This window comes from Myxine glutinosa, chromosome 13, assembly GCF_964187855.1.
Source record: "Myxine glutinosa chromosome 13, kmMyxGlut1.1, whole genome shotgun sequence".
Classification (NCBI taxonomy): Eukaryota; Metazoa; Chordata; class Myxini; order Myxiniformes; family Myxinidae; genus Myxine; species Myxine glutinosa.
The window spans coordinates 91,206,874-91,231,274 of NC_136273.1; the positions used below are offsets into that span (position 1 = coordinate 91,206,874).

Below are 24,401 nucleotides of genomic sequence, written 5' to 3' on the forward strand. Positions count from 1 at the left end.
AAGGAACTGTAGGAACTGTAGGAACGAAAAAAAAACAGGAACGAAAAGTCCAACGAATACTTACAAATTTGCACAAGTTTAAAACAAAAACTGAACTAGAAGCATACAGTAAACACAGACAGCAAAATAAACAGTAAAAACACAACAAAACTGCTGGGAGTACTTATCTTTGAGGAATTCGGCAGATTCCAAAAACGGCCAACCGAGGTCAATGAATGGGAAACCGAAAGTATTGATGATATGGAAAGGTTATTTTAAGGAGCCGTTGAACCTGGGAGGAAGCAACTGTGAGCTGTAGCTACCGTGTTATGTAGAGGGGAAAGTGGAGGTTGTGGAGATCACAGGGAGGATGTACGGACAGCATTAAAGAGGGTGAAAAAGGGAAGAGCGGCAGGCTTGATGAGGTACAGACTGAGATGATAATTGCAGCGGGAGAGTTGGTTGAAGTCGGTTGGCCAAAGAGGTTGTTCAATGTATGTATGAGAGAGGGTTTGATTCCGGAGGATTGGAGGACAGGGCTAATTGTGCCAATATGGAAGAGGAAGGGCGATGTTCAAGGTCCGGGGAAGTACAGGGGCATTACACTCCTAAGTCATGTCATTAAGGTGCTGGAGAGGATTCTGGATGTGAGGATAAGGGAGAGTGTGGAGAGGGAGGTAGGTGAAGAACAACAGGGGTTTGGAAGGTTGGGGTGATGGATGGGATGTTCATGGTGAGCAGGTGGTGGAGAAGAGATTGGAGGTGCAAGGTGAAATGGCATTGGGATTTGTGTGCCTGGGGAAGGGCTACGACACTGTCCCGAGAGAGATGGTGATGGTGATGGTGACACTGGGATGGATGGGAGTGCTGGAAGCAGAAGTTAGGTTGGTGGAAGAGATATACAAGGGAATAGTTTTGGTTGGTCCCTGGGATGTCGGAGGAGTTAGTGTGAACATCGGTTTGAGGCAGGGAAGCACTCTCAGCCCACTCATGTTTGTCATGGGGATGGAGCTGGCAAGCAGGAAGGTAAACATGAGGGGTATTTTGGGGAAGATATGCAGACGATTTGACTGCTGTGGCGGAGAGTACGCGGGAGATGCAGGAGGTACTGGGGAGTGGAAGGAAGCATTCTGGAAACATTTCTTGAAGATGAATATGGAGAAGATTAAGGCAATGTGGGTCGGGTGTCGTGGCATGGGTCAGGATGAGGAAGGGTGGTGGCACTGACAGAAACAACAGAAACTGCAGAACTGTGAGAACAACTGGGTCAGGAGGATTGCGGGAGTGAAGAGGGTGGATAGAAGGAAGATTGATGAACTGAGAGAGGAGATTGATATGCAGATGAGCATGACAGGGAGATTGGTAAAAAAAATCTGGCGGAGATGGGCTGGACACTTGGTGTGGATGGAGGAAGAGAGAATGGCAAAGAGAGCGGATAGGTTGAGGGAGCAAAGTAGGAGGAAAAGAGGTAGACCATGGCTGAGATGAGAATATTTGTGAGGAGGGATTTCAATAAGATCGGGGTGGTTGGAGAGTGGAGAGAGTTGGTTGAGGATAGTCAAGGCAGGATAGAATTACTCCTCACCCCTTATAAAGCTAAGAGAGGAAGAAGATACACTTTACCATCTCCACTACTGACACACGACTTTGAATTATTTACTGGTATTTCTTTATCTACACTCTACTATCCCCACTCTCTACATTCTTTCTTGAATTATCTATTTATTTATTTATATACCCTTCACCATCACCACTGTCGATATGTCACCTTGAAATATAAATTCATATATATATATATATATATATATGTATTTTTACCTTTCTACAACCTTTATTATTTATTTTCTCATTTGAATGTAAAATCTGCATATCCCATTTATAAGGTGCAGTGCCCTCGATGAGGACTTGTTTTCCGTAAGTTTATTGCACATAAATGACTGACACTTGTGTCAACTTGCAGGTGCCGGTGACACGTCTGACACCTGGCACAAACTGCCGAGATGTGGTTCACCACCGGCCTTTAACAGTTTTAGATCAAAAGACACGTCTGGTCCTCGTTGGCCCCAACATGCTCACCTTCACCAACTCGAGCAGTCTCCTGCATGCTCACCAGGCTGGCGTACCTCCTCGGTTCACCATTGCACCCAATGCCTTTTACACCGTTGGTGAGAAAGAGGTCTTTGAAAAGAGCAAATTTCATTTGGAAACATGCATTCATTAAGTTAAACAATTAAAAGCTACTTTTGAACTTCGTTTCTCTGTGTTCAATTGCACATGTATATTTTCCTAGTCCAAAAGCCACAGGTGGACACTGTGCCAAAGGAGATGGAGACGAAGGAGGTAGCAGCAGTGAGGGAACCTCCTTTGTGTGACAAGAAACTAGAGGTGAAGAGAAAGATGGAGCCTCTTAACCGCACACTGCCCAAAGATGGGCAGATCCGTCTCAACGTTCGCCGTTCCTTGGGAGATATCCTCGTGAAAAGGTGTCATCATCAACAACAACAACAACAACAACAAGAAGCTTGATAGTAAAATTGGTTATTGATACCATTAAAATAATATACACAAACAAAGCACCTGCTTCTTATTATTTTAAAATTTAATCTACAATTTATTTTGTGTCAAAGTACAATTTGGTTGCTACAATTGCTCTTTTTGTATAGATGGTCAAGGTTCGTGGAAGAGCTCATACACTGAGCGGATAAGGAGGTAACGGGACAAAAGGAACAATAGAGAGGGGGTGGGGGAGGTGTAACACAAACAGCAGAGTTGAAGGTCAAGATAGAACAAGACTTGGACAAATGATGGGTGTGGAGAGGAATGAGGGACAGAAAAGGATGCATGGGGTGGACAAGATGGATACATAAGGAAACTCTCAGGAAGGAAACACTGGAAACTACAACGGCACTCGGTAGAGAGCATACCTCCGCCAGGTGAACAGTTTACGTTTTGTATCCCAGAGTAGACCAGAAAATCACAATAATGAATCGACCCCAATCGAATGGGGTCGAGAGGCATTACGAGGTTAGAAAAGGAGCATGGCTTCGGATGGGGATGATCTGAGATGGTGGTGAACAGCTGTCTTGAAGACATGGAGGTAACAATGAGATTGAAGAGAATAAGGAAGTTGGTGCCACAGGTGGGGAAAAAGAGGAACAAATGAGTGAAGGTGAGCTCCTTGATTGTGTGTGGAGGAGGTGTGGAGGTGAATAACTTGAGTTATGATTGAGAATATTGAGTTATTGATTGAGTTATTGAGAATAACTTGAGAATAACGAGTTATCTCCACTTGAGAGTGGAGGAGGTGAATAAAATCCTTGATTTATGTAGTTTCACCATAAGGAGGTTGATAGTGGACTGTGTGCACCCTGCGGAAACCTGTGGGGAAAAGAGGGGGGAGGGGGGAGGGAGGATGAGGGAGGGGGGGGGGGGTGGGAGTGGCAACGCACAAAAGTGCAAAGGGTGCCAGAAAGCAGATGATAGAAGACAGAGAGACCACCGACCTATCTGCGATGGAAAAGTGATGGGCCCATAGACTCAGCTTCAGCATGGGAGATTCCAATGATTTTGAAGGCCTTGAATTCTATGGTGTCAAGTTGAGCAAGGTAAGAGGTAGGGGATCCAGTCCAGAATGGAGAGCAGTACTCCATCAAGATGTGGCTGAAGACATTGTAGGTGGATAGGAGTTCAGGTGTGCCAAAAAATTTTTTTGTACAATGGAGGATGCCCAGTCAGTGTTTGGCTTTGGAGGCCAACCTTGAAATGTGGTTTGCCCAAGAAAGATCATGGGTGTTGGTGAGACCCAAGAGTTTGAGTGACTGAATTTCCTCAAGTGGATTGTTGAGAAAGTATATGGGGTTGAGAGGTAAGAGGAGGGAGGTGGTGGACGATCCTTTAGGAGAGTGTGATATTTGTCAGGATTGAAAGACATATTCTCAGTGTTTTAACCAGCATGCGATTTTTGTTTTTCAAGGTCGGAAGAGAGGGAAGTGGCTGCGGCCTGCCTCCAGAGAGATGGCCTTAATCCCATGTCTGACATTGAGTGCCTCCATAGATTGTTGGGAGAGTAGAAGCAGCATGCCCCATGCGGGATTGACCTGGTCTAAATCCGAATTGGTGATCTGAGATGGGGTTGTTGGAGAATATAAATGATTTAATATCAACTGTGATGATGCGTTACATGACCTTGCTGATGATTGAGAGCAAGCTGATTGGTCTGTAGTTCAGGTGATCCGTTTTTGCACCTTTTATCTAGTGCAGTGATGTTGGCTGATTTCCCAGCAGATGGAAGATGTCCAAACACAAATGACAGAGTGAAAAGGGCAGAGAGAGGATGTGCAAGAGTAGCAGAGCAGGTCTTCAGGACGCATGAGTTGATGCTGTCCGGTCCAGTAGCAGAGTCAGAGTTGAGGGTTGAAGAACCTTCTCCACCTTTTCAGATGCAAAAGACAAGAGTCCAGGAGCAATTGGGTATGACTGGGAAAATGGGTACCGAGAGTGAAGGGTTGATGACATGATTTTGAAGCAAACACAAAATTGAGGCATTCAGCCTTCACGAGCAGAGTCGCCATGTGGTGTCATTTGAAGACAGGTAATACTTGGAAGAGGAGCATACACCAGAGACAGACTTAACAAGGTGCCACCAGGTTTTAGAGGAGGGAGCCAAGTTTGAAAGTTCATTCTTGAGGTTGGACAGATGTTGTTTTCTGACTCTCCTGAGAGTGGATTCACACTTGTTGTGGAATTTTTGGAATGCACTGAGATTGCCATCCAGGAAGAGAAGGCCAGAAGTTTCAGAGCAACTGCCTCACCACAGGATTCAGTGTACCATAGGCGGAAGGAAGGGTACGATAATTGAAGAAGAAATTGGATGAATCTGTGGATGAGAATGAGCAGGTTTCTGTGGATGAAATATCAGGCTGAGTTAATATCGGGGGTAGTAGATATGGGAGACTAGTCCTGAAGAAACATGGCTGCTTGCAGTCCCTGCCAACAACACCTTGACATTTTGATGAGTCCCTCTCACACACATCACAGTCACTACCCATGCATACATTCACTGATCCACACCTAAGCTGCCTACCAATAGCCGTGCACCTCCCTATCCCCAAGGCTTCTCGGTAACTAACTCGAATTTAAATCAACCTACTGTTTCTGCTGCCGTTACCTTTCCAGGAAGACCATTCCATGCATTAACAACTCTTTGAGTGAAAGACCTTTGCCTTACTACCATTCTCAGGCTGTGGTCTCTGATCCTGTCACTTTTGTTGTAGTTATTGCCTCCGCCACCAAAGGTGAAAGGAGGTTATGTTTTCACCCCTGTCTGTCCGTTTGTGAACAAAATATCTCAAAGTTGTGGACGGATTCAGACGAAATTTATCAGAGATGTAGCGTATGTGACAAGGACGAAATGATTAGATTTGGTGAAGATTCGGATCCGGCTACTGGAATTTTTAAGTGATTCTTTGCCATTGGGAGATAGGGCCAAAAACTATACATAGCAGGATATCTCAAAAAGTTATGGACGGATTTGGACGAAACTTGTTGGACAGGTTGTGTGTGTGACGAGGACTATTCGATTAGATTTTGGTGAAGATCCGGATCCAGATCCAGCTAGTAGAATTTTTAAAGTGATTCTTCACCATCGATTGATATGGCCAACCAGGCGAAGGTATGCTCTCTAATCAACCAAGCAGGTGGAGTGCCGTTCTAGTTCTCTTTTGTACTTATTTTGTCTATAGAGTACCCGTCATCATGTTAAACATCTATATCAGATCCCCTCATAATCACCTCTTTTCTAATGTGTAAAGACCTGTCTCCTTCAGCCACTCCTCATACCTTAGTAGGGGTAGCTACGCGCAGAATTGATGTTGTAGCATTTGCTGTACCCTGTCTGTGACACGTACATACTTCCTCAGATGTCGTGATCAAAACTGTACGCAATATCCCATATCGAACTGCATCTGCCTTTTTTTTTTTTGGCCTAATCCTGCATCTTGACTTTCTTGAATCTGATCAGCTCCTGTTGTGCTACCTTCCTTTCGTCCAAGCTTAATGTCATCTGCAAATTTGGAAAGCTTGTTCATAACCCCGCAATCCAAATTATTGATGTAAATTATGAATACTAATGGACCGAGTACTGAACCAGGAGCATACTTGCATCCACTACTTGTATCCACTACAGGAGCATAGGACCGCACTACTTGCAGCTTCCCAGCTATACGCCCTCCCACTCACAGCCACTCTCTGCTTTCTATAACTAATCCAGTTTCCCATCCACTAATCACGACCAGACACTCTACAAGTCCTCACCTTGGCTAACAACCTCCTCCACACGCCTCCTCACCGAAATCTGCACGAATCTCCACCTCTTCCCTAATCCACCCACAGAAGCTGCTTTGTTTTATAAACAGTATAAAGAACTGTTTGTTGTTTATAGAACTCCAATAAGTTCGATAAACATGACCTTCCTTTAGTAAATTAATGCATTGCCTTTTTACCCTCTGTTACCCTGCTCTTCCATGAGCCTACATTTTATATGCTTGACATTTTTGCCATTGTCCACTGATGTTGTTATTCATGAAAAAGCACATGACTGTTTCCTTCTTTCCCGAATGTTTAATGTCCAAGCTCCGACAAGAGACTCGAATGCCGTATAATTGAAAAAAAGAAGAAAACAAATACAGATACATTCAAAGTACACCGCCCCCTTGCAAAATAAAGAAATAACATATCCTCCAGCATGCAACATTGCCGCCGTGCAGCACATCGAGACGGTATTGGGAAGGAGAGGTGTACAATTATTGATTGATTAATTGGGTAATTACAATAAATGAAAATCGTAAAATAAATAATTTATCAATATTGTTCAATAGCATACCTAAAGCACCAGTGTTTCATCCTAAGCTGTAACATTTTCAAAATTAATTCATTAATTAATCCCCAAAATAAGTAATTAATCTAATAACAGATTAATAAATAATCAATTAATTGATTAGCAATAAATCAAAAAATATCCTATTTAGCCAAAATCACTTGGTCACTGTTGTGTCCGAATACCAGCTTCCTAGCTCAAAAGGTGCCTGAGATATTGCCAAGATGAGAAAGAAAATAAATAAGTGATTAATAATGAAAATAAATAAATAACAATCTTAAAATAATTATATTATTAATCAATTGGCTAATAGCATACCCAAAGCACCAGTGTTTCATCCTTCGCTGTAACATTTTGAAAATTAATTAATTAATTAATCCCCAAAATAAGTAATTAATCGAATAATAGATTGATAAATTAATCAATTAATTGATTAGCAATAAATCAAAAATATCCTATTTAGCCAAAATCACTTGCTCACTGTTGTGTCCGAATACCAGCTTCCTCGCTCAAAAGATGCCTGAGTTATTGCCCAGATGAGAATCAAAATAAATAAGTGATTAATAATAAAAAATAAATAAATAACAATCATAAAATAATTAAATTATTAATCAGTTGGCTAATAGCATACCCAAAGCACCAGTGTTTCATCCTAAGCTGTAACATTTTGAAAATTAATTAATCAATCGCAAAAATAAGTAATTAATCTAATAACAGATTAATAAATAATCAATTAATTGATTAGCAATAAATCAAAAATATCCTATTTAGCCAAAATCACTTGGTCACTGTTGTGTCCGAATACCAGCTTCCTCGCTCAAAAGATGCCTGAGATATTGCCCAGATGAGAATGAAAATAAATAAGTGATTAATAATGAAAATAAAGAAATAACAATCATAAAATAATTAAATTATTAATCAATTGGCTAATAGCATACCCAAAGCACCAGTGTTTCATCCTTCGCTGTAACATTTTGAAAATTAATTAATTAATTACTCGCAAAAATAAGTAATTAATCTAATAACAGATTAATAAATAATCAATTAATTGATTAGCAATAAATCAAAAATATCCTATTTAGCCAAAATCACTTGGTCACTGTTGTGTCCGAATACCAGCTTCCTCGCTCAAAAGATGCCTGAGATATTGCCCAGATGAGAATCAAAATAAATAAGTGATTAATAATAAAAAATAAATAAATAACAATCATAAAATAATTAAATTATTAATCAATTGGCTAATAGCATACCCAAAGCACCAGTGTTTCATTCTTGAAGTGTTACAATACGCTGTAACATTTTGAAAATTAATTAATTATTTAATCGCAAAAATAAGTAATTAATCTAATAACAGATTAATAAATAATCAATTAATTGATTAGCAATAAATCAAAAATATCCTATTTAGCCAAAATCACTTGGCCACTGTTGTGTCCGAATACCAGCTTCCTCGCTCAAAATATGCCTGAGATATTGCCCAGATGAGAATGAAAATAAATAAGTGATTAATAATGAAAACAAATAAATAACAATCATAAAATAATTAAATTATTAATCAATTGGCTAATAGCATACCCAAAGCACCAGTGTTTCATCCTAAGCTGTAACATTTTGAAAATTAATCAATTTATCGCAAAAATAAGTAATTAATCTAATAACAGATTAATAAATAATCAATTAATTGATTAGCAATAAATCAAAAATATCCTATTTAGCCAAAATCACTTGGTCACTGTTGTGTCCGAATACCAGCTTCCTCGCTCAAAAGATGCCTGAGATATTGCCCAGATGAGAATGAAAATAAATAAGTGATTAATAATGAAAATAAATAAATATCAATCATAAAATAATTAAATTATTAATCAATTGGCTAATAGCATACCCAAAGCACCAGTGTTTCATCCTTCGCTGTAACATTTTGAAAATTAATTAATTAATTACTCGCAAAAATAAGTAATTAATCTAATAACAGATTAATAAATAATCAATTAATTGATTAGCAATAAATCAAAAATATCCTATTTAGCCAAAATCACTTGGTCACTGTTGTGTCCGAATACCAGCTTCCTCGCTCAAAAGGTGCCTGAGATATTGCCAAGATGAGAAAGAAAATAAACACTTAATAAATCGATAATTAATTAATAATTTAATTGATTAACAAAAAAAAAAAAATTGGCCAAAGCACTTGCTCACTTTTGTTCCCAAATTTCAGCTTCCTAGCTCGAATGATGGCTGAGATATCTCTCAGACAAACAAACAATAAACCAGAGTGAAAACTGAGTACTCCCTGTCATCGCCGGGCCCCCTTCGGTGCCCTGCGATGACGTCATGCAGCACCTGGAGATGGAATAGGAAAGGAGCGGTGTTCAACAAACAACTCGATTAGTATTTAACTTTGCCGATAATCAATTTCAGCGTTCTCTTATGCAGTCAGAGAGCACACAGGTCTTCCAGCCTCGTAACAATCAATCTAAATTCACATTGGTAAAAATGCTTTGAAATTAACGGTTCTTTTAACGCCTCGTTTACTTCATGGTTTCACCCAGGTTGAAGGAATCTGAAGGTCTGCCTGTTAAGGAAGACCGAGCGTACAAGCTTTCCGAGTACATCGAGAGAGAACTTTACTCCTTGTTCCACGACACAGACAATAAGTACAAGAAGAGATATCGAAGCCTCATGTTCAACCTGAAGGACAGGAAAAACCAGGTATCGAAAATCCAACCTCCTCCCCTCCCCCCTTTTACATTGTCCGGTGACACTTATGAATGCGGTGGTATACAGGTTGCTTTTGCCACCTTGCTTAATATTCTTGCTGCTGTTATAGATGGCAAACAGAAAGGGGGAGGGGGTATATGAGGGTAGGGGACGGTGAAATTCCTTTTGCATAGCACGGAACTCTCGATTTTTGTAACGACCCGAACAGAGGTTTTCGTATTTTGTAACGACCCATACGGAGGTTTCCGTATTTTTGTAACGACCCGTACAGAGGCTTCCCTATTTTTGTAACGACCCATATCGAGGTTTCCGTATTTTTGTAACAATCCATACGGAGGTTTCCGTATTTTTGTAACGACCCATTTGGAGGTTTCCGTATTTTTGTAACGACCCATACGAAGGTTTCTTTATTTTTGTAACGACCCGTACGGAGGTTTCCGTATTTTTGTAACGACCCGTACGGAGGTTTCCGTATTTTTGTAACGACCCATACGAAGGTTTCTTTATTTTTGTAACGACCCGTACGGAGGTTTCCGTATTTTTGTAACGACCCGTACGGAGGTTTCCGTATTTTTGTAACGACCCGTACGGAGGTTTCCGTATTTTTGTGACGACCCATATGGAGGCTTCCATATTTTTGTAACGACTCCTATGGAGGTTTCCGTATTTTTGTAACGACCTGTTTGGAGGTTTATATATTTTTGTAACGACCCGTTTGGAGGTTTCCGTATTTTTGTAACGATCCGTACGGAGGTTTCCGTATTTTTGTAATGACCCGTACGGAGGTTTATATATTTTTGTAACGACCCATATGGAGGTTTATATATTTTTGTACCGACTTGTTTGGAGGTTTATATATTTTTGTAGCGACCCGTTTGGAGGTTTATATATTTTTGTAACGACCCGTACGGATGCTTCCATATTTTTGTAACGACCCGTTTGGAGGTTTCTGTATTTTTGTACCGACCCGTTTGGAGGTTTATATTTTTTTGTACCGATTCGTTTGGAGGTTTATATATTTTTGTACCGACCCGTTTGGAGGTTTATATATTTTTGTAACGACCCGCACGGAGGCTTCCATATTTTTGTAACGACCCATTTGGAGGTTTATATATTTTTGTAACGACCCGTTTGGAGGTTTCTGTATTTTTGTACCGACCCGTTTGGAGGTTTATATTTTTTTGTACCGATTCGTTTGGAGGTTTATATATTTTTGTACCGACCCGTTTGGAGGTTTATATATTTTTGTAACGACCCGCACGGAGGCTTCCATATTTTTGTAACGACCCGTTTGGAGGTTTATATATTTTTGTAACGACCCGTTTGGAGGTTTCCGTATTTTTGTAGCGACCCGTTTGGAGGCTTCCATATTTTTGTAACGACCCGTATGGAGGTTTCCGTATTTTTGTACTGACCTGTTTGGAGGTTAATATATTTTTGTAACGACCTGTATGGAGTTTCCGTATTTTTGTACCGACCCGTTTGGAGGTTTATATATTTTTGTAACGACCCATACGGAGGCTTCCATATTTTTGTAATGACCCGTTTGGAGGTTTATATATTTTTGTAACGACCCGTACGGAGGCTTCCATATTTTTGTAACGACCCGTTTGGAGGCTTCCATATTTTTGTAACGACCCGTATGGAGGTTTCCATATTTTTGTACTAACCTGTTTGGAGGTTTATATATTTCTGTAACGACCCGTATGGAGGTTTCCGTATTTTTGTACCGACCCGTTTGGAGGTTTATATATTTTTGTAACGACCCGTACGGAGGCTTCCATATTTTTGTAACGACCCGTTTGAAGGTTTATATATTTTTGTAACGACCCGTACGGAGGTTTCTGTATTTTTGTACCGATGTACATTACACGAAGTAAAAACGTGATTCTGCTAAACACAAAACCCGATCATGTCTGTTTGGTCACGGTGAAGTTTGTGACCACATCGATACGAGACCAATCTATGTTAACAAGGAACTTTTATGCAGGAGGAGGTGGCGAGAATTGTTAATTCTATCTGCCTCTTTTGGGAGATAATTACCAATTTAACCTCCCCTGTGGAATTGTTATTATCCCGGGGTGACATCACGTGAATCCGGCCCAGAGACCCGGCATGATTTTTGTTGTGCTGTAACTTTTTGTAGGAATGTTTAATTTGTATGAGGCAGCATGACCCTCCAGGTATGCTCCTAAAAGGGGGTGACAAATATTTCTGTCGTAAAATTTTTTTCACGTTCAGGTATAAGAGAAATAAATAATGAATTATTATTTATTTTAAAAAACACGACCCAGACTTTACGTGTGTCGAGTGTGCGAGTCCCGACCTATATTTATCATTGCTCTGAACCGTGTGCGTAATTTACCTGTGTCGGGTCCCGAGCTATATCTATAATTATTGTGCACCTAACTCACAAATGATTCGTTTGAGTGAAGGGTTCCAATCCGCAAAGTTATTTCGTGAGTCATCTGTGATGTATTCAGATACTTTTCAAAGCTTTGGTGCGTTTCCTCCTCGTTATCTCACGTGATTCTCGACTTTTACTCAACTTCTTATTTATTATTTCATTACCTCCGCCACCAAAGGTGGATGGGGGTTATGTTTTCACCCCTGTCTGTCTGTCTTGTCTGTTTGTCTGTCTGTCTGTCCGTTTGTGAACAAGATATCTCAAAAAGTTGTGGACAGATTCGGACGAAATTTGGCAGAGATGTAGCGTATGTGACAAGGACGAAATGATTAGGTTTTGGTGTAGATCTTGATTCGGATCCGACTGCTAGAATTTTAAAATTGATTCTTCACCATTGGGAGATGGGGCCAAAAATGATACATAACAGGATATCTCAAAGTTATGGATGGATTTGGACGAAACTTGGTGGACCGGTTGGGTGTCTGACAAGGACAAATAGATTCGATTTTGGTGAAGATCTGAATATGGATTCGGATGATTATTATTTAAATTTTTAAGTGATTCTTCACCATTGGGAGATGGGGCCAAAAACGATACATACCAGGATATCTCAAAGTTATGGATGGATTTGGACGAAACTTGTTGGACAGGTTGTGTGTGTGACGAGGAAAATTCGATTCAATTTTGGTAAATATCCGGATGCAGCTTGTATAATTTGTTAAGTGATTCTTCACCATTGAGTGATGTGGCCAAAAACGAGGGGTAGATCAGGGTATGATAGACTGGACCTATGATGATTTCTGTGATTGATTTTTTTTAAATGTGATTCTGTATTGTGATTTTCTGGTCTACTCTGAGATACAAAACGTAAACTGTTCACCTGGCGGAGGTATGCTCTCTACGGAGTCGTTCTAGTTATCTGTGAAATCGGAGCAGCGCTTAGACAAATCTAAGCATTTTCTTTTTATTTCACATGATTTACGAGTTTAATAATTATTTTCTTTCGATAAAAATGTCACGTGATCTGTGAGGTTTGTGTTTCTGCTTTTTGGGGTCGTGCAACCTTTTTTTTCATCCGTGACATGTAGCTATAGTGTATTATGATTTATTTGTGGTATTTTACCATCTTTGATATCCTTTACTACCGTGAAGATTCTACCTTTGACAAAGGTAGGTTTCTTTTTAGTCTCCTATCATCTATACTGAGGTGTGTGTGTGTTTTTTTTTTTTTTTTTTTTTTTTTTTTTTTTTTTTAGAATTGTGAGTAACAGATATAAAAACGGTGTGTTTTATTTTTTTGTGGAGTTCTATTGGAGCTTTCTGATGTGGAATGTGAAACACCAAAATGATCGTCATGATCTCAAGAGTTGATTATGATAATTAATTTCAAATAATCTGGAAGAATTCCCATGTTTCAAAACACATGCCATGTTAAGGTGTATAGAGCAGCTGAATAGGTCCTTCCACAGCTTGGGATTATAATTACAAAAAAAAACAATGATAACATTGTAACAAAGCATTTTTAAAATTACTAATAATATTAACAACAATAATAATAGTGGTATAATTTGGCAATAATAACAACGAACCAATAATCCCCCTGGGATGGAGGATATGTTATTTATTTATCTTGCAAGGGGTCGGTGTACTTTGAATGTATCTGTACTTGTTTTCTTCGAAAGTCTCCCATCTCCACACCAGGACTTGCAGATATTTATTTGTTGTTGTTTTTTTCAACCACGCAAGTCCAGGCGTGGAATCGGGAGACATACTGGGGTTCACTGCTGTACTTTCCTTTCTCTTGATATTTTCTTCCCTTCTGATTTTCTTCTCCTGTTTGCTGTTTATGTAACATTTGTTTGTTTGTATTCCCTGCATCGCTTTGCTTTCACTCCTCATTGCCACTGATGCAGGGAGGACGTCTTGAAGCCTTCCTCACGTGCACCATTGTTGTTTGCAATTTTTGCTTTTTATGCAAACTCTTACATATATAGTACGAGTATATAGTACGAGTATATTGTTCGTTTTTCCGTATATTATAAAGGTACCACAGTGCTGTTTGCTTCTTTTTTTTTACACCCTTGTTCTCAGCCGTTTGGTGTTTTTGGACATTGTCGAGCTGGTCCACTCTGATATTAGTTTTGTGCATTTTCCTGCATAGGGCCTCTTCTATCGTGTGATCAGGGGAGAGATTTCTCCATCAGTGCTTGTTCGAATGAGTCCCGAAGACCTTGCTTCGAAGGAGCTGGCTGAGTGGCGGGAGCGTGAAAATAAACACGTGTGTACCCACGTTATTTCCTTCTCTAATCTGATAAAAGTTGTTTATGTGTTAAAAGGTAATTTTGCTGTTATTTGAATCTCAAATTGTTGGTTGTGATTTTTCTTGTTTGTTGCAGACGTTGGAAATGATAGAGAAAGAACAACGAGAAATTGAAAGGCGCCCGATTACAAAGATCACCCACAAGGGCGAGATTGAGATTGAAGAGACCGCGTTGCTAACAGACACAGGAGAGGTGACCTTTGGTTAAAGGGTTCAAATCTGCTCGAGCGTACTTCAATGCAATTTGTGAAAGTTTGTACTTGTGTTTTTACTGTTATCCTTGTGTTTTCATGACCTTTATTTAACAAGCATTTACCAGCGTCAATTTACCTTTTTGGGGTGACACAGGATTCTGAAGCCCAAAATTCGGATGCACTCGAGGATGATGGTGTCATCGCCATTGATACGACAGAAAGACACAAACAGCATCTGTTTGACTCAAACTGCAAGATTTGTACAGGTTAGCATGGGTGGTTAACTCCCTCGCTCGAGTCTGCCTGTGTGATCGTCATTGTTCATCATTGATAGCTTTGGCATTTCAAATAATGACTATGTGATGAATTATGTCCACTTGTGTATTATTTTGGTTGTACAGTATCCTAAATTTCTTCCTTCACTATCCCACTCGTCAACCCGAGCAGGAAAAATAGCCCCTCCAGCAGACGAGCCTGCGGCGAAGAAGGTGAGGGTGGCGACGATAGTCACTCCGACAAATCGAAGGCCCAGTCATGAGCTGGATCACTCTGCTGATACCTCTGGCACGGGATCTTTGTTGCCTGGTCTAGTGAGCTCCCCAGGCAGATCCCAGGAGGAAAAGGGTCCTGCAGCTTCACCGCTGACGTCGGTCAGCCAAGTCAAAGGAATGGAGCACAGGTTTGTGTTAATCTAGAGGAATTTATTATCATAACTCTAGTAATAAATGTTTCTTTATCATAGTCGTTCATGTCATTTACATAATTTAGCATAATTGCATTCCATTTCGACTTTTGAAAAATTACATCACTTTAAAGAGACGACACTGGTGGCCTTTTCATTTGGACCCGTGGATTTTTACATTTTTAGAATTTGGGGGCAATTCCACCAGGCTCTTGGATGAGGTTGTAAATTTCACACTTAAATTTCACCCACATATGTCGATTTCATTTTATAGGAAATTTTCAAAGTGTTTTCCAAATGAAGAAGAGCTAAGAAAAGTCTTAAAAAGCTAGGGAGAAGTAAATGTTGGAAGTTGCATTTTTAGGAGAGATCTAAGACAGTAATTGATGAGGATGTACAAACTATAAAAAAAAACAGAGCTGGAGAGAGCGACACAGTTGCGGAACTGAAGAATCCTCGGTTGCCAAGAGTCGTCACCCATGTGTGAGGAACAAGCAGGAGATTCCTGTTGTTTGACCTTATCTTTCTTGCAGGGATGTAAGTTTGAATTAGGTCAAAAATATAGGCAGGCACCCAATTTATTTGTGGCTTGAAAAGTGATGAGGAAGATTTTAACATGTGCATCTTGGTGTGGGCTGGAAGATGACCAAGAAGTATACACACTCGTCTCGAAGCTGTCTAGCCTGGGTTTGAATCCCGACAGCAATGAAGTGTCATCCCGGTGTTTAACAGGCAGGGTGATTCTTCAATGCTTTCCCTCGGATGAATGTTAAACGGGCATGCCGTCTGCCAGCATTAGTTTGTGAACGTTAAAGATTTCATGGTGTTCTTCGCAAAGAGTAGGCAAGCTATCACCGACACCATAAGCAAATTGCCAATTCCTGCCCTAACCCATGGAGGACATTGTATCAGTGGTACAGCCGAACCCTCAGCCAATGATGCTACGCCTCACCTTGTACTACATACCAAAAACTAGAACGGCACTCGGTAGAGTGTATACCTCCGCCCGGCTGAACAGTTTACATTTTGTATCGCACTGATAGGCCGGACCTGGATCTGGATCTTCAAATTCTAATCAGCTTGTTCTCGTCACTTACCCAACTCGTCACAAAGTTTCGTCCTAATCCATTCACAACTTTTTGAAATATCATGCTATATATCGTTTTTGGCCCTGTCTCTCAATGGTGAAGAATCACTTAAAAAATAATACAATTGAACAAATGAACAGGATTATATCTAATTAATTGACATATGTGGGAAAATTATACGCCCAGACCAGGAATCGAACCCAGGTCCTCTGGTGAACCGTACCAGTGCTCTGCCAACTGAGCTATCTGGGTGACCCTGACTGCGCATGCAATTTTCCCACGCATATGATTGCCACCCTCTTGTTGGTGCTCCTATGGTTGGCAGCGAGTGCCCCGGAAGCATTGACATAAAGAGAGGCAGATGGCAGAGCACTGGTACGGTTCACCAGAGGACGTGGGTTCGATTCCTGGTCCGAGTGTGTAATTTCCCCACATATGACAATTAATTTAAAAATAATAAAATTATTGTATCCGGATCCGGATTTTCACCAAAATCTAGTCATTTCGTCCGTGTCACACACCGAACCTCCACCAAATGTTGTCCAAATCGGTCTCACAGCTCAAGTTTGCAACTCTTTTCCTTTCATTTCTTTATGTTGGTATAAAATATTGCCGATGTAATTCTTAAAGATAAATATATTATCATGTGCTTTGAAGGGATGTGCTTCCTCACTCTATAGTCTCCTCCAGTATGGCATCAAATGTGTTTTTTTTTGAACAAAGACCAAATTTTTGAACATCATGATCTGAAGTCAATAGCCGCTTGGGTTTGGTGCAAGCTCCAAAGGTGCGAAATGCCATGCAGACTTTTGCACACAGTGCAGTGTGTTCACATGCGCGATCTCTCATCTTTTCATTGGTGCAAAATGGGACCACACATTTGTGTTTCCGTTTAGCCCTTTCGCCTTTGTGTTTTTTAACCTAAAAAAAAAATCTGTTTAACGTCCCGTTTTTCTCACCCCTCACACACGTGTAGCGGGTACTGACGGCATCTAAAGGACTGTTTTGATGTGCCGCACGTACAGGTCTCCAGATCACAGAGGAGTTACGGACGCGCGATCGTTTTCTTTCCTCAAAGAGGTCTGGAAAGGTTTTGTGAACATGCCCAACGTTGCCAAGTTTGCATCCAAAGCCTTTCCAATTTCCGGTTTCTGTGATAATCTTTTTGAGGTATGTTATTTGCACAACCACTCTTGTGAAGTAGTCCAAGCGGCTTTTATGTTAAATGCCAACGTCAATGGAAATGCTCTTTTTATTACCTTGCGTTAAATAGTCGATCTGTATCAAACTTAAAAAGAAACTGAACTCGAATTGAAAACAATTAAACTGAGAATTGCAAGATCGAACGATTTTAGAATTTTCACTTTGCACCTTGTTATGGGAAAATGATGCACAATTAAGCAGTAAGTGAAAAATTCCAGGAATTTGCATTGGAGATGATTTGGGTGGATGATTTTGGCGAGTACAGCCATGGGAGATTGTGTTTACGTTTTGGGACTAATGAGGCCGAGTGGATGCAGTGTGAGAATTGTGTGAATTCTGTGCCCTACGAAAAAGGTAGGGTTAAACTCACTGGTATTGCACCTGGAGGGAGGAGTGGGCTTTTCAAACGGTGCCATTGAGGTATGATGAGACTGCATGTGCTGGCAGGATGGTGTCGATGTATGCACATGAGCCTCTAAGCTATCTAGCATGCGTTTGAATCCCGACCCAAGTATAAGCGGTCAACCTGGTGTTTCACAGGCAGAGTGACTCATAATTTTGTGTGCTGTCCCTCGGATAGTTGTTAAACTAGGGTTCCTGTCTGCCGGCATTAGTTGGTAGACATTAAGGACCCAATAGTGTCCATCGTGAAGAGTGGGCGAGCTATCGCCAGCGTCATGGTCAAATTCAAAATTCCTTCACTGATCACTGCTGCGAAGGCAATGGCAAACTACCCAATATAACCATTGCCAAGAAACTGCTTCAGCAACACCAATGCCCTGAAACAGAGCATGCTACATCAGAATCAGAAATCCACATTGCTTCTTTCTGCAGCATTGAGATGCGATGAGAACAATACGAGTAATCTCATAAAAATTACCAAATTTTAAAACTGCAACAATTACAGCATTCCTGATAATAAAACAGACTTTTTTGTATATATCCATGTATTATGTGTTGATCGGTGACAAAAAAAATAAATCTCAATTCCATCTTAAATTCAGGCTGTAACACAACAAAGTTTGAAATAAGTCAAGGGCTGTGAATACTTTCTGAAGGCACTGTGTGTGTGTATGTATGGAAATTTACGCAGTTTAATGTCTCAATGTACTCTGAAATTAAGCATAGCACAAATAAACAATTGGAGATTTAAAAAAAAAATCATAGAATCATTTTGTTGAACAAAATTTAATTGAAATTTTTGACTCGGCAAAGTAACCACCTTTTGCAGATATAAGCGCCGAACACACTCGTCGCATTCTTTCTACAATGGAAATCAAATATTGTTTGGGAAGTTCTTCCCAACACTGTTGCAGAAGTTCCCACAAATGTATTGCACTTGTAGGTTGCTTTGCTTTCACCCTTCTGTCCAGTTCATGCCAAACCAGCTCGATGGGGTTTAAGTCTGGAGAATGTGCTGTGTGCTGGCCATTCCATGATTTGAAGCCTACCGTCTTGTTCTTTTCCTCGAAGGTAGTTTTGACATTGCCTGGAGGTGTGTTTAGGGTCAATATCCTGCTGTAGGATGAACCTACCATGCCATTCACCAGCCATGGCTCCTCAGCAAAGGACTTCTGCGACTCACTGGGACTGACACAATCTGTCAATTTCCCGACCCGGATCTCAGTCAACGGAACATCTTCTCTTCTGGACTTGGTTATGACTAACTTCCCTGAAAATGTCTACTGCTCTTCTTCTGCTCCGATCGGAACATCTGATCATGTCCTTGTTAAAGTGGACATCTCTCTGACCATCCTCAGGGAGCCTGCTCAGCGTCGACGAGTCTGGCATTTCACTCAGGCCAACTGGCACGGTCTTCAAGCAGCCATCAATCATCTGGACTGGTCTCCCATCTCTACCACCTCTGACATCAACTCATCCTGGGAATTCTTCCAAAGTAAATTGCTCTCTCTCATGCACAGATTTATCCCATCTCGTCTTCAATTGTCATACCCTTCCTCCCGTCCATGGTACACGGAATCTTGTGGTGAGGCTGTTGCCCAGAAACAACTTGCCTTCGTCTCCTGGAAAGCAAATCCAACGGAAGGAAATCTCATTTCCTTTCACAAAGCCCGAAACAAGTGTGTGTCCACCCTCAGGAGAGCCAGGAAACAATATCTCTCCGTTCTCAAGACCGAACTCTCTTATCTGTCTCCCTCTTCCAAATCCTGGTGGCGTCTGGTCAAATCCGTTTCTGGTGTTTGTTCCCCCTCCATCCCCTCCCTTACCTCAAACGGCTACACAGCTGACTCCGCACGTGAAAAAGCTGAATGCCTCAACTCTGTGTTTGCCTCTAAATCTTGTGTCCCAAACCCATCCCTCTCTGTACCCACCATACCCAGTCGTACCCTGCTGCTCCTGGACTCCGTGTCCTTTCCTCCTGACAAGGTGGAAAAGTTTCTGTCAACCCTCGACTCTGATTCTGCAACTGGACCCGACGGCATCAGCCCACGGGTCCTAAAATCCTGCTCTGCTGCTCTATCTCACCCTCTCTCTGTTCTCTTCACCCTCTCTTTTGCTCAAGGTCAACTGCCATCTGCTTGGAAATCAGCCAACATCACCGCTTTGCACAAAAAAGGTGCAAAAACAGATCCTAGCAACTACAGACCAATCAGCCTTCTCCCAATTATCAGCAAAGTCATGGAATCCATCATTGCTTCTGATATGAAATCTTTCCTCTTCTCCAATGGCTTGATCTCTGATCATCAATTTGGTTTCAGACCAGGTCACTCTACTCTGGACATGCTGCTTCTGCTGTCTCAACAATGGATGGAGGTCCTCAATGCCAAACAGGAAATTAGAGCTGTCTCCCTCGACATATCACGTGCCTTCGACACGGTCTGGCACCCCGCTCTGCTCACCAAACTCTCCTCCTTTGGTATCCATGGAAATCTCCACGCATGGCTGGCGGACTTCCTCTCTAGTCGTCGTCAACGTGTGGCCCTGAATGGGTTTCTCTCATCTCCTCTTCCTGTTCAGGCTGGAGTTCCCCAAGGCAGTGTTCTGGGCCCTGTGCTTTTTCTGGTCTTCATCAATGATCTCTCTGACTCTCTCGAAAATCCTCTCTATCTCTTTGCTGATGACTCCACTCTCTGCCGCTCCATTCCTCTTCCCTCAGATCGGCAGTCTGCTGCCTCCTCACTCTCTGAAGACCTGGACAAAATCACAGACTGGTCAAACAAGTGGAACATGTCTTTCAATCCTGACAAATCTCACACTCTTACTATGTCTCTCCGAAAAGATCGACTGGACAACCCTCCCATCTACTTTCTCAACAATCCTCTCCAAGAAGTTCTGTCGCTCAAGATTTTGGGTCTCACTATCTGCCATGATCTTTCTTGGGAAAACCACATTTCCAAGCTGGCCTCCAAAGCCAGTCGCCGACTGGGCATCCTCCGTCGTGCGAAGTCCTTCCTCGGCACACCTGAGCTCCTCACCACATACAAGGCTTTCATCCGCAGCTCAATGGAATACTGTTCTCCCCTATGGGTCGGTGCTCCTGCCTCACACCTAGCTCGGCTTCACGCTGTTGAAACCAAAGCTTTCAGAATTATTGGAATCTCCCGCGATGAAGCTATCTCTGAGGGCCTTTCACTCACTCACCGCAGGCAGGTAGGTGGTCTTTCTGTCTTCTACCGACTCCTCTCCGGCCTTGCACCCCCAGCTCTCTCTGTGCTCTGTCCCCCAAATATTCCTACAGGTCGCACAAGATCTGCCAGCAACCCTCTGATGGTTAAACTGCCGAAATCTCGGCTCTCCGCTCACCTTCACTCTTTCATTCCTCTTTTCTCCCGCCTCTGGAACAAACTCCCTCACTCCCTTCAATCCCACTCCTCCCTCCAGGTCTTTAAAACAGCTGTTCACCACCATCTCTTATCTTCCCCCATCCAAAACCTTGATCTTTTCTACCCCCGCTAATTCACCCCAGATCCACCTTGTTTGAAATTCCAACTTCTTTCCTGGAAGTCCTGGCAGTGTCCATATGTTTTATACCTCTCCCACTGCCCCCTTCCCACGCCCTCTCTCAGATCTCTCGATGTCTCCATGTCTCTCGGTCCCTGCTCTCAAATGTTGTGTTTGTGTCCTTCCCCCTCTCTCCCCATCTTGTCTACCGCTCCCTATGTTATATGTTTTATGTGTCGGTTTGTCTTTCTGTGTGATTAATGTTCGCTCTTTCACGAGCCTCGATATTGTATAAAAAAAAAAAAAAAAAAAAAAAAAAAAAAATAAAAAAAAAATAAACCCCTGACCAACTAGGTGTATACCAGAGAGTATTGCATGGCACTGCAAAATGCTGTGGTAACCCTTTTGGTTCAGGGTGCCAGTCACTCTGTGCAAGTTGCCGACTCTGGATCCAGCAAAAGAGCCCCAGACCATCACGCTTCCTCCTCCATGTTTGACAGTTGGTGTCACACACTGAGGAACCATCCTTTTGCCTACTCGACTGCATACAAAAACCCTGCGTGATGAACCAAAGATTTCAAATTTGGATTCATCGGTCCACCAGACCTTCTTCCAGTCTTCAGTAGTCAACTGGCGGTGCTTCATGGCCCAGGCAAGCCTCTTTTTCTTATTTTGCCATCTTAGCAATGGCTTTCTTACTGCCACTCGACCTGTCAAACCTGCAGCTCGAAGTCCTCTCTTCACAGTTTAAACCGAGACTTGCTTACTTATACCAGTGTTAAGCTGTGCTTGAAGCTGTTGTCCTGTGAGCCGCCGATCACGCAAGCTGTTGACTCAGAAACTTGTCTTCTGATTCTGTTGTGACTGGGTCTGCCAGACCTCTTCCTGTCAGAGTTTCCTCCAGTTTCCAAGTGCCTTTTGATGGTGTAGGAAACTGTACTCACTGACACCTTGGCTTTCTTTGCAATTTTTCAAAAGGAAAGACCTACACTTTTAAGGGTTATAATCGTCTCAAGCAGTTTACTGCTTACCTCTGTACCATTTCAGGTTATTCACTGGACTTGAATTGCTTAAATTTCAATAAAAACTGGAAAAATTGAGGCGTTCTAAAACTTTTGACCGGTAGTGTGTGTGTGTGTGTGTGTGTGTGTGTGTGTGTGTGTGTGTGTGTGTGTGTGTGTGTGTGTGTGTGTGTGTGTGTGTGTGTGTGTGTGTGTGTGTGTGTATGTATATATATATATATATATATATATATATATATATATATATATATATATATATATATATATATACAGTGGAACCTTGACTTACGAGTTTAATCCGTTCCGTGACCGAGCTCGTAACTCAAATTGCTCGTATCTCAAATCAAATTTCCCCATTGAAATGCATTGAAATGCTATTAATCCGTTCCAGCCCGCCAAAAACCACACCAATTTTTTTTTAAATATACAGTATATATAAAAATATCTCGCGCTTTATATTTCACCTGTATGCAGCATACAAGTTGGCAGGATGGCCTGGACTGGAGGTACGCACACTTGACTCTAAAGTCTAAAATGTCCAGCCTGGGTTTGAATCCCGACCCAGCTATAACCTGTCATGGGTGAATCACAGGCAGGGTGATTCATCAATGTGTGTACCGCTAAACTGGGCGCCCCGTTTGCGTCCCATTAGTTGTTGGATGTTAAGGATCTCACCGTGTTTTCCACAAAGAGAAGGCGAGCTATCGCCGGCACTCTGAACAAGTTGACGGCAGAGATACTGTACTTGCACGGCATGATAACCACGTGTCGCACGATCTCTTGTCATGGTCCACAAGATTATCACAGAGAGGTGCAGCTTCCAGCGTTTCGAGATCTGATCCAGGCCTATCCAACGAGACCGGTCCCAGCGTTCTAGGCCCGGTGGTTGTCTCAGACGGACCCGACAACGGCAGTGTTCGTTTTAACTCGATTCGATTCGAGCGCCGACGTGCCGGCGAACAAAACCGGTCATATCTTTTGAACGCGTGGCTCGATTTTTACAAAATAAACTTTTTCTTGAAGGTCTGAACCGTGCGCTCAAAACGATACCGAGTTTGACCCTGAGAGAGCCGTTTTGCGCCGGCAAAGGCGCCTCGTGTGACGTGAGGACCACGTCGTGCTGCATAGATTATCATAAATTATCATATCATTATCGGCGGCGTTATATATCATTAGCGCTATACGACAGAGATACTGTACGTGCACGGCAAGATAACCACGTGACCGGGTGGCGAAAGCTCGTAACTCGGATCTCGGCTCGCATCTCAAAGCAATAAACTGCCAGAGTGACGGCTCGTATCTCGAAAAACTCGGAAGTTGGGGCACTCGTAAGTCGAGGTTCCACTGTATATATATATATATATATATATATATATATATATATATATATATATATATATATATATATATATATATATATATATATATATATATATATACAGACTTGGCATTTAATATGGAATTTTTTTTTTTTCTTGACTTGGTTTACTTTCTTAACTCAGTATATCAATCTGGTGAGTGTCTTTTACACTTTGGTGATTTATTTGTTAAAAGAACCATGTCACTGATTGTCTGTCGCAGCAAGAAGTCAACAACAGGATTATATCACAGGTGGCGTGGCAAAATGTACGGACAGGTGCATTTGATGATTGGCTTCACATTCGGGTATACAAGGGTTGTTGCGTTCTGTATTAGTGGAAAACCACTGCTGCACGTCTCCAAAAGTTATTGCCGCTTCCTCTGGAGATGGTCCGTCAACTCGACAATGCTGTTTGTCATGGAGTGGTGGCTTTACGAAATTACGGCATGAAACAGCGTGCTATTGCTCGGCAGTATGGCATCACTCATGGTCAGGTGTCAAAGATCCTGAAACGAAATGCTCAGAGGGGTGTCCCTACTCCAATACCGAGGCCAGGACGTCCCCGCAGAACCACAAGGAGGGATGATCTCCAGCTGCATAGGTTAGTCCGCAATGGCCGTACCAAGTCAGCTAATCAGCTTAGGGCTGAGTGGC

General features: G+C 41.8%; 1 protein-coding gene across 2 annotated transcripts in view; it reads left to right on the plus strand.

Moving 5' to 3' along the window:
- Positions 1-24,401, plus strand: part of LOC137439119 (PHD finger protein 3) — a 156,614-nt gene that overhangs the window by 98,777 nt on the left and 33,436 nt on the right. For both annotated transcript variants that reach the window (XM_068134831.2, XM_068134832.2), the window contains 8 exons: positions 1,940-2,144; positions 2,270-2,462; positions 9,400-9,559; positions 14,137-14,253; positions 14,372-14,488; positions 14,644-14,755; positions 14,937-15,168; positions 17,285-17,429. In XM_068134831.2, coding sequence (XP_067990932.2) covers positions 1,940-2,144; positions 2,270-2,462; positions 9,400-9,559; positions 14,137-14,253; positions 14,372-14,488; positions 14,644-14,755; positions 14,937-15,168; positions 17,285-17,429 — 1,281 coding nt within the window. The remainder of the gene's footprint in view (positions 1-1,939; positions 2,145-2,269; positions 2,463-9,399; positions 9,560-14,136; positions 14,254-14,371; positions 14,489-14,643; positions 14,756-14,936; positions 15,169-17,284; positions 17,430-24,401) is intronic.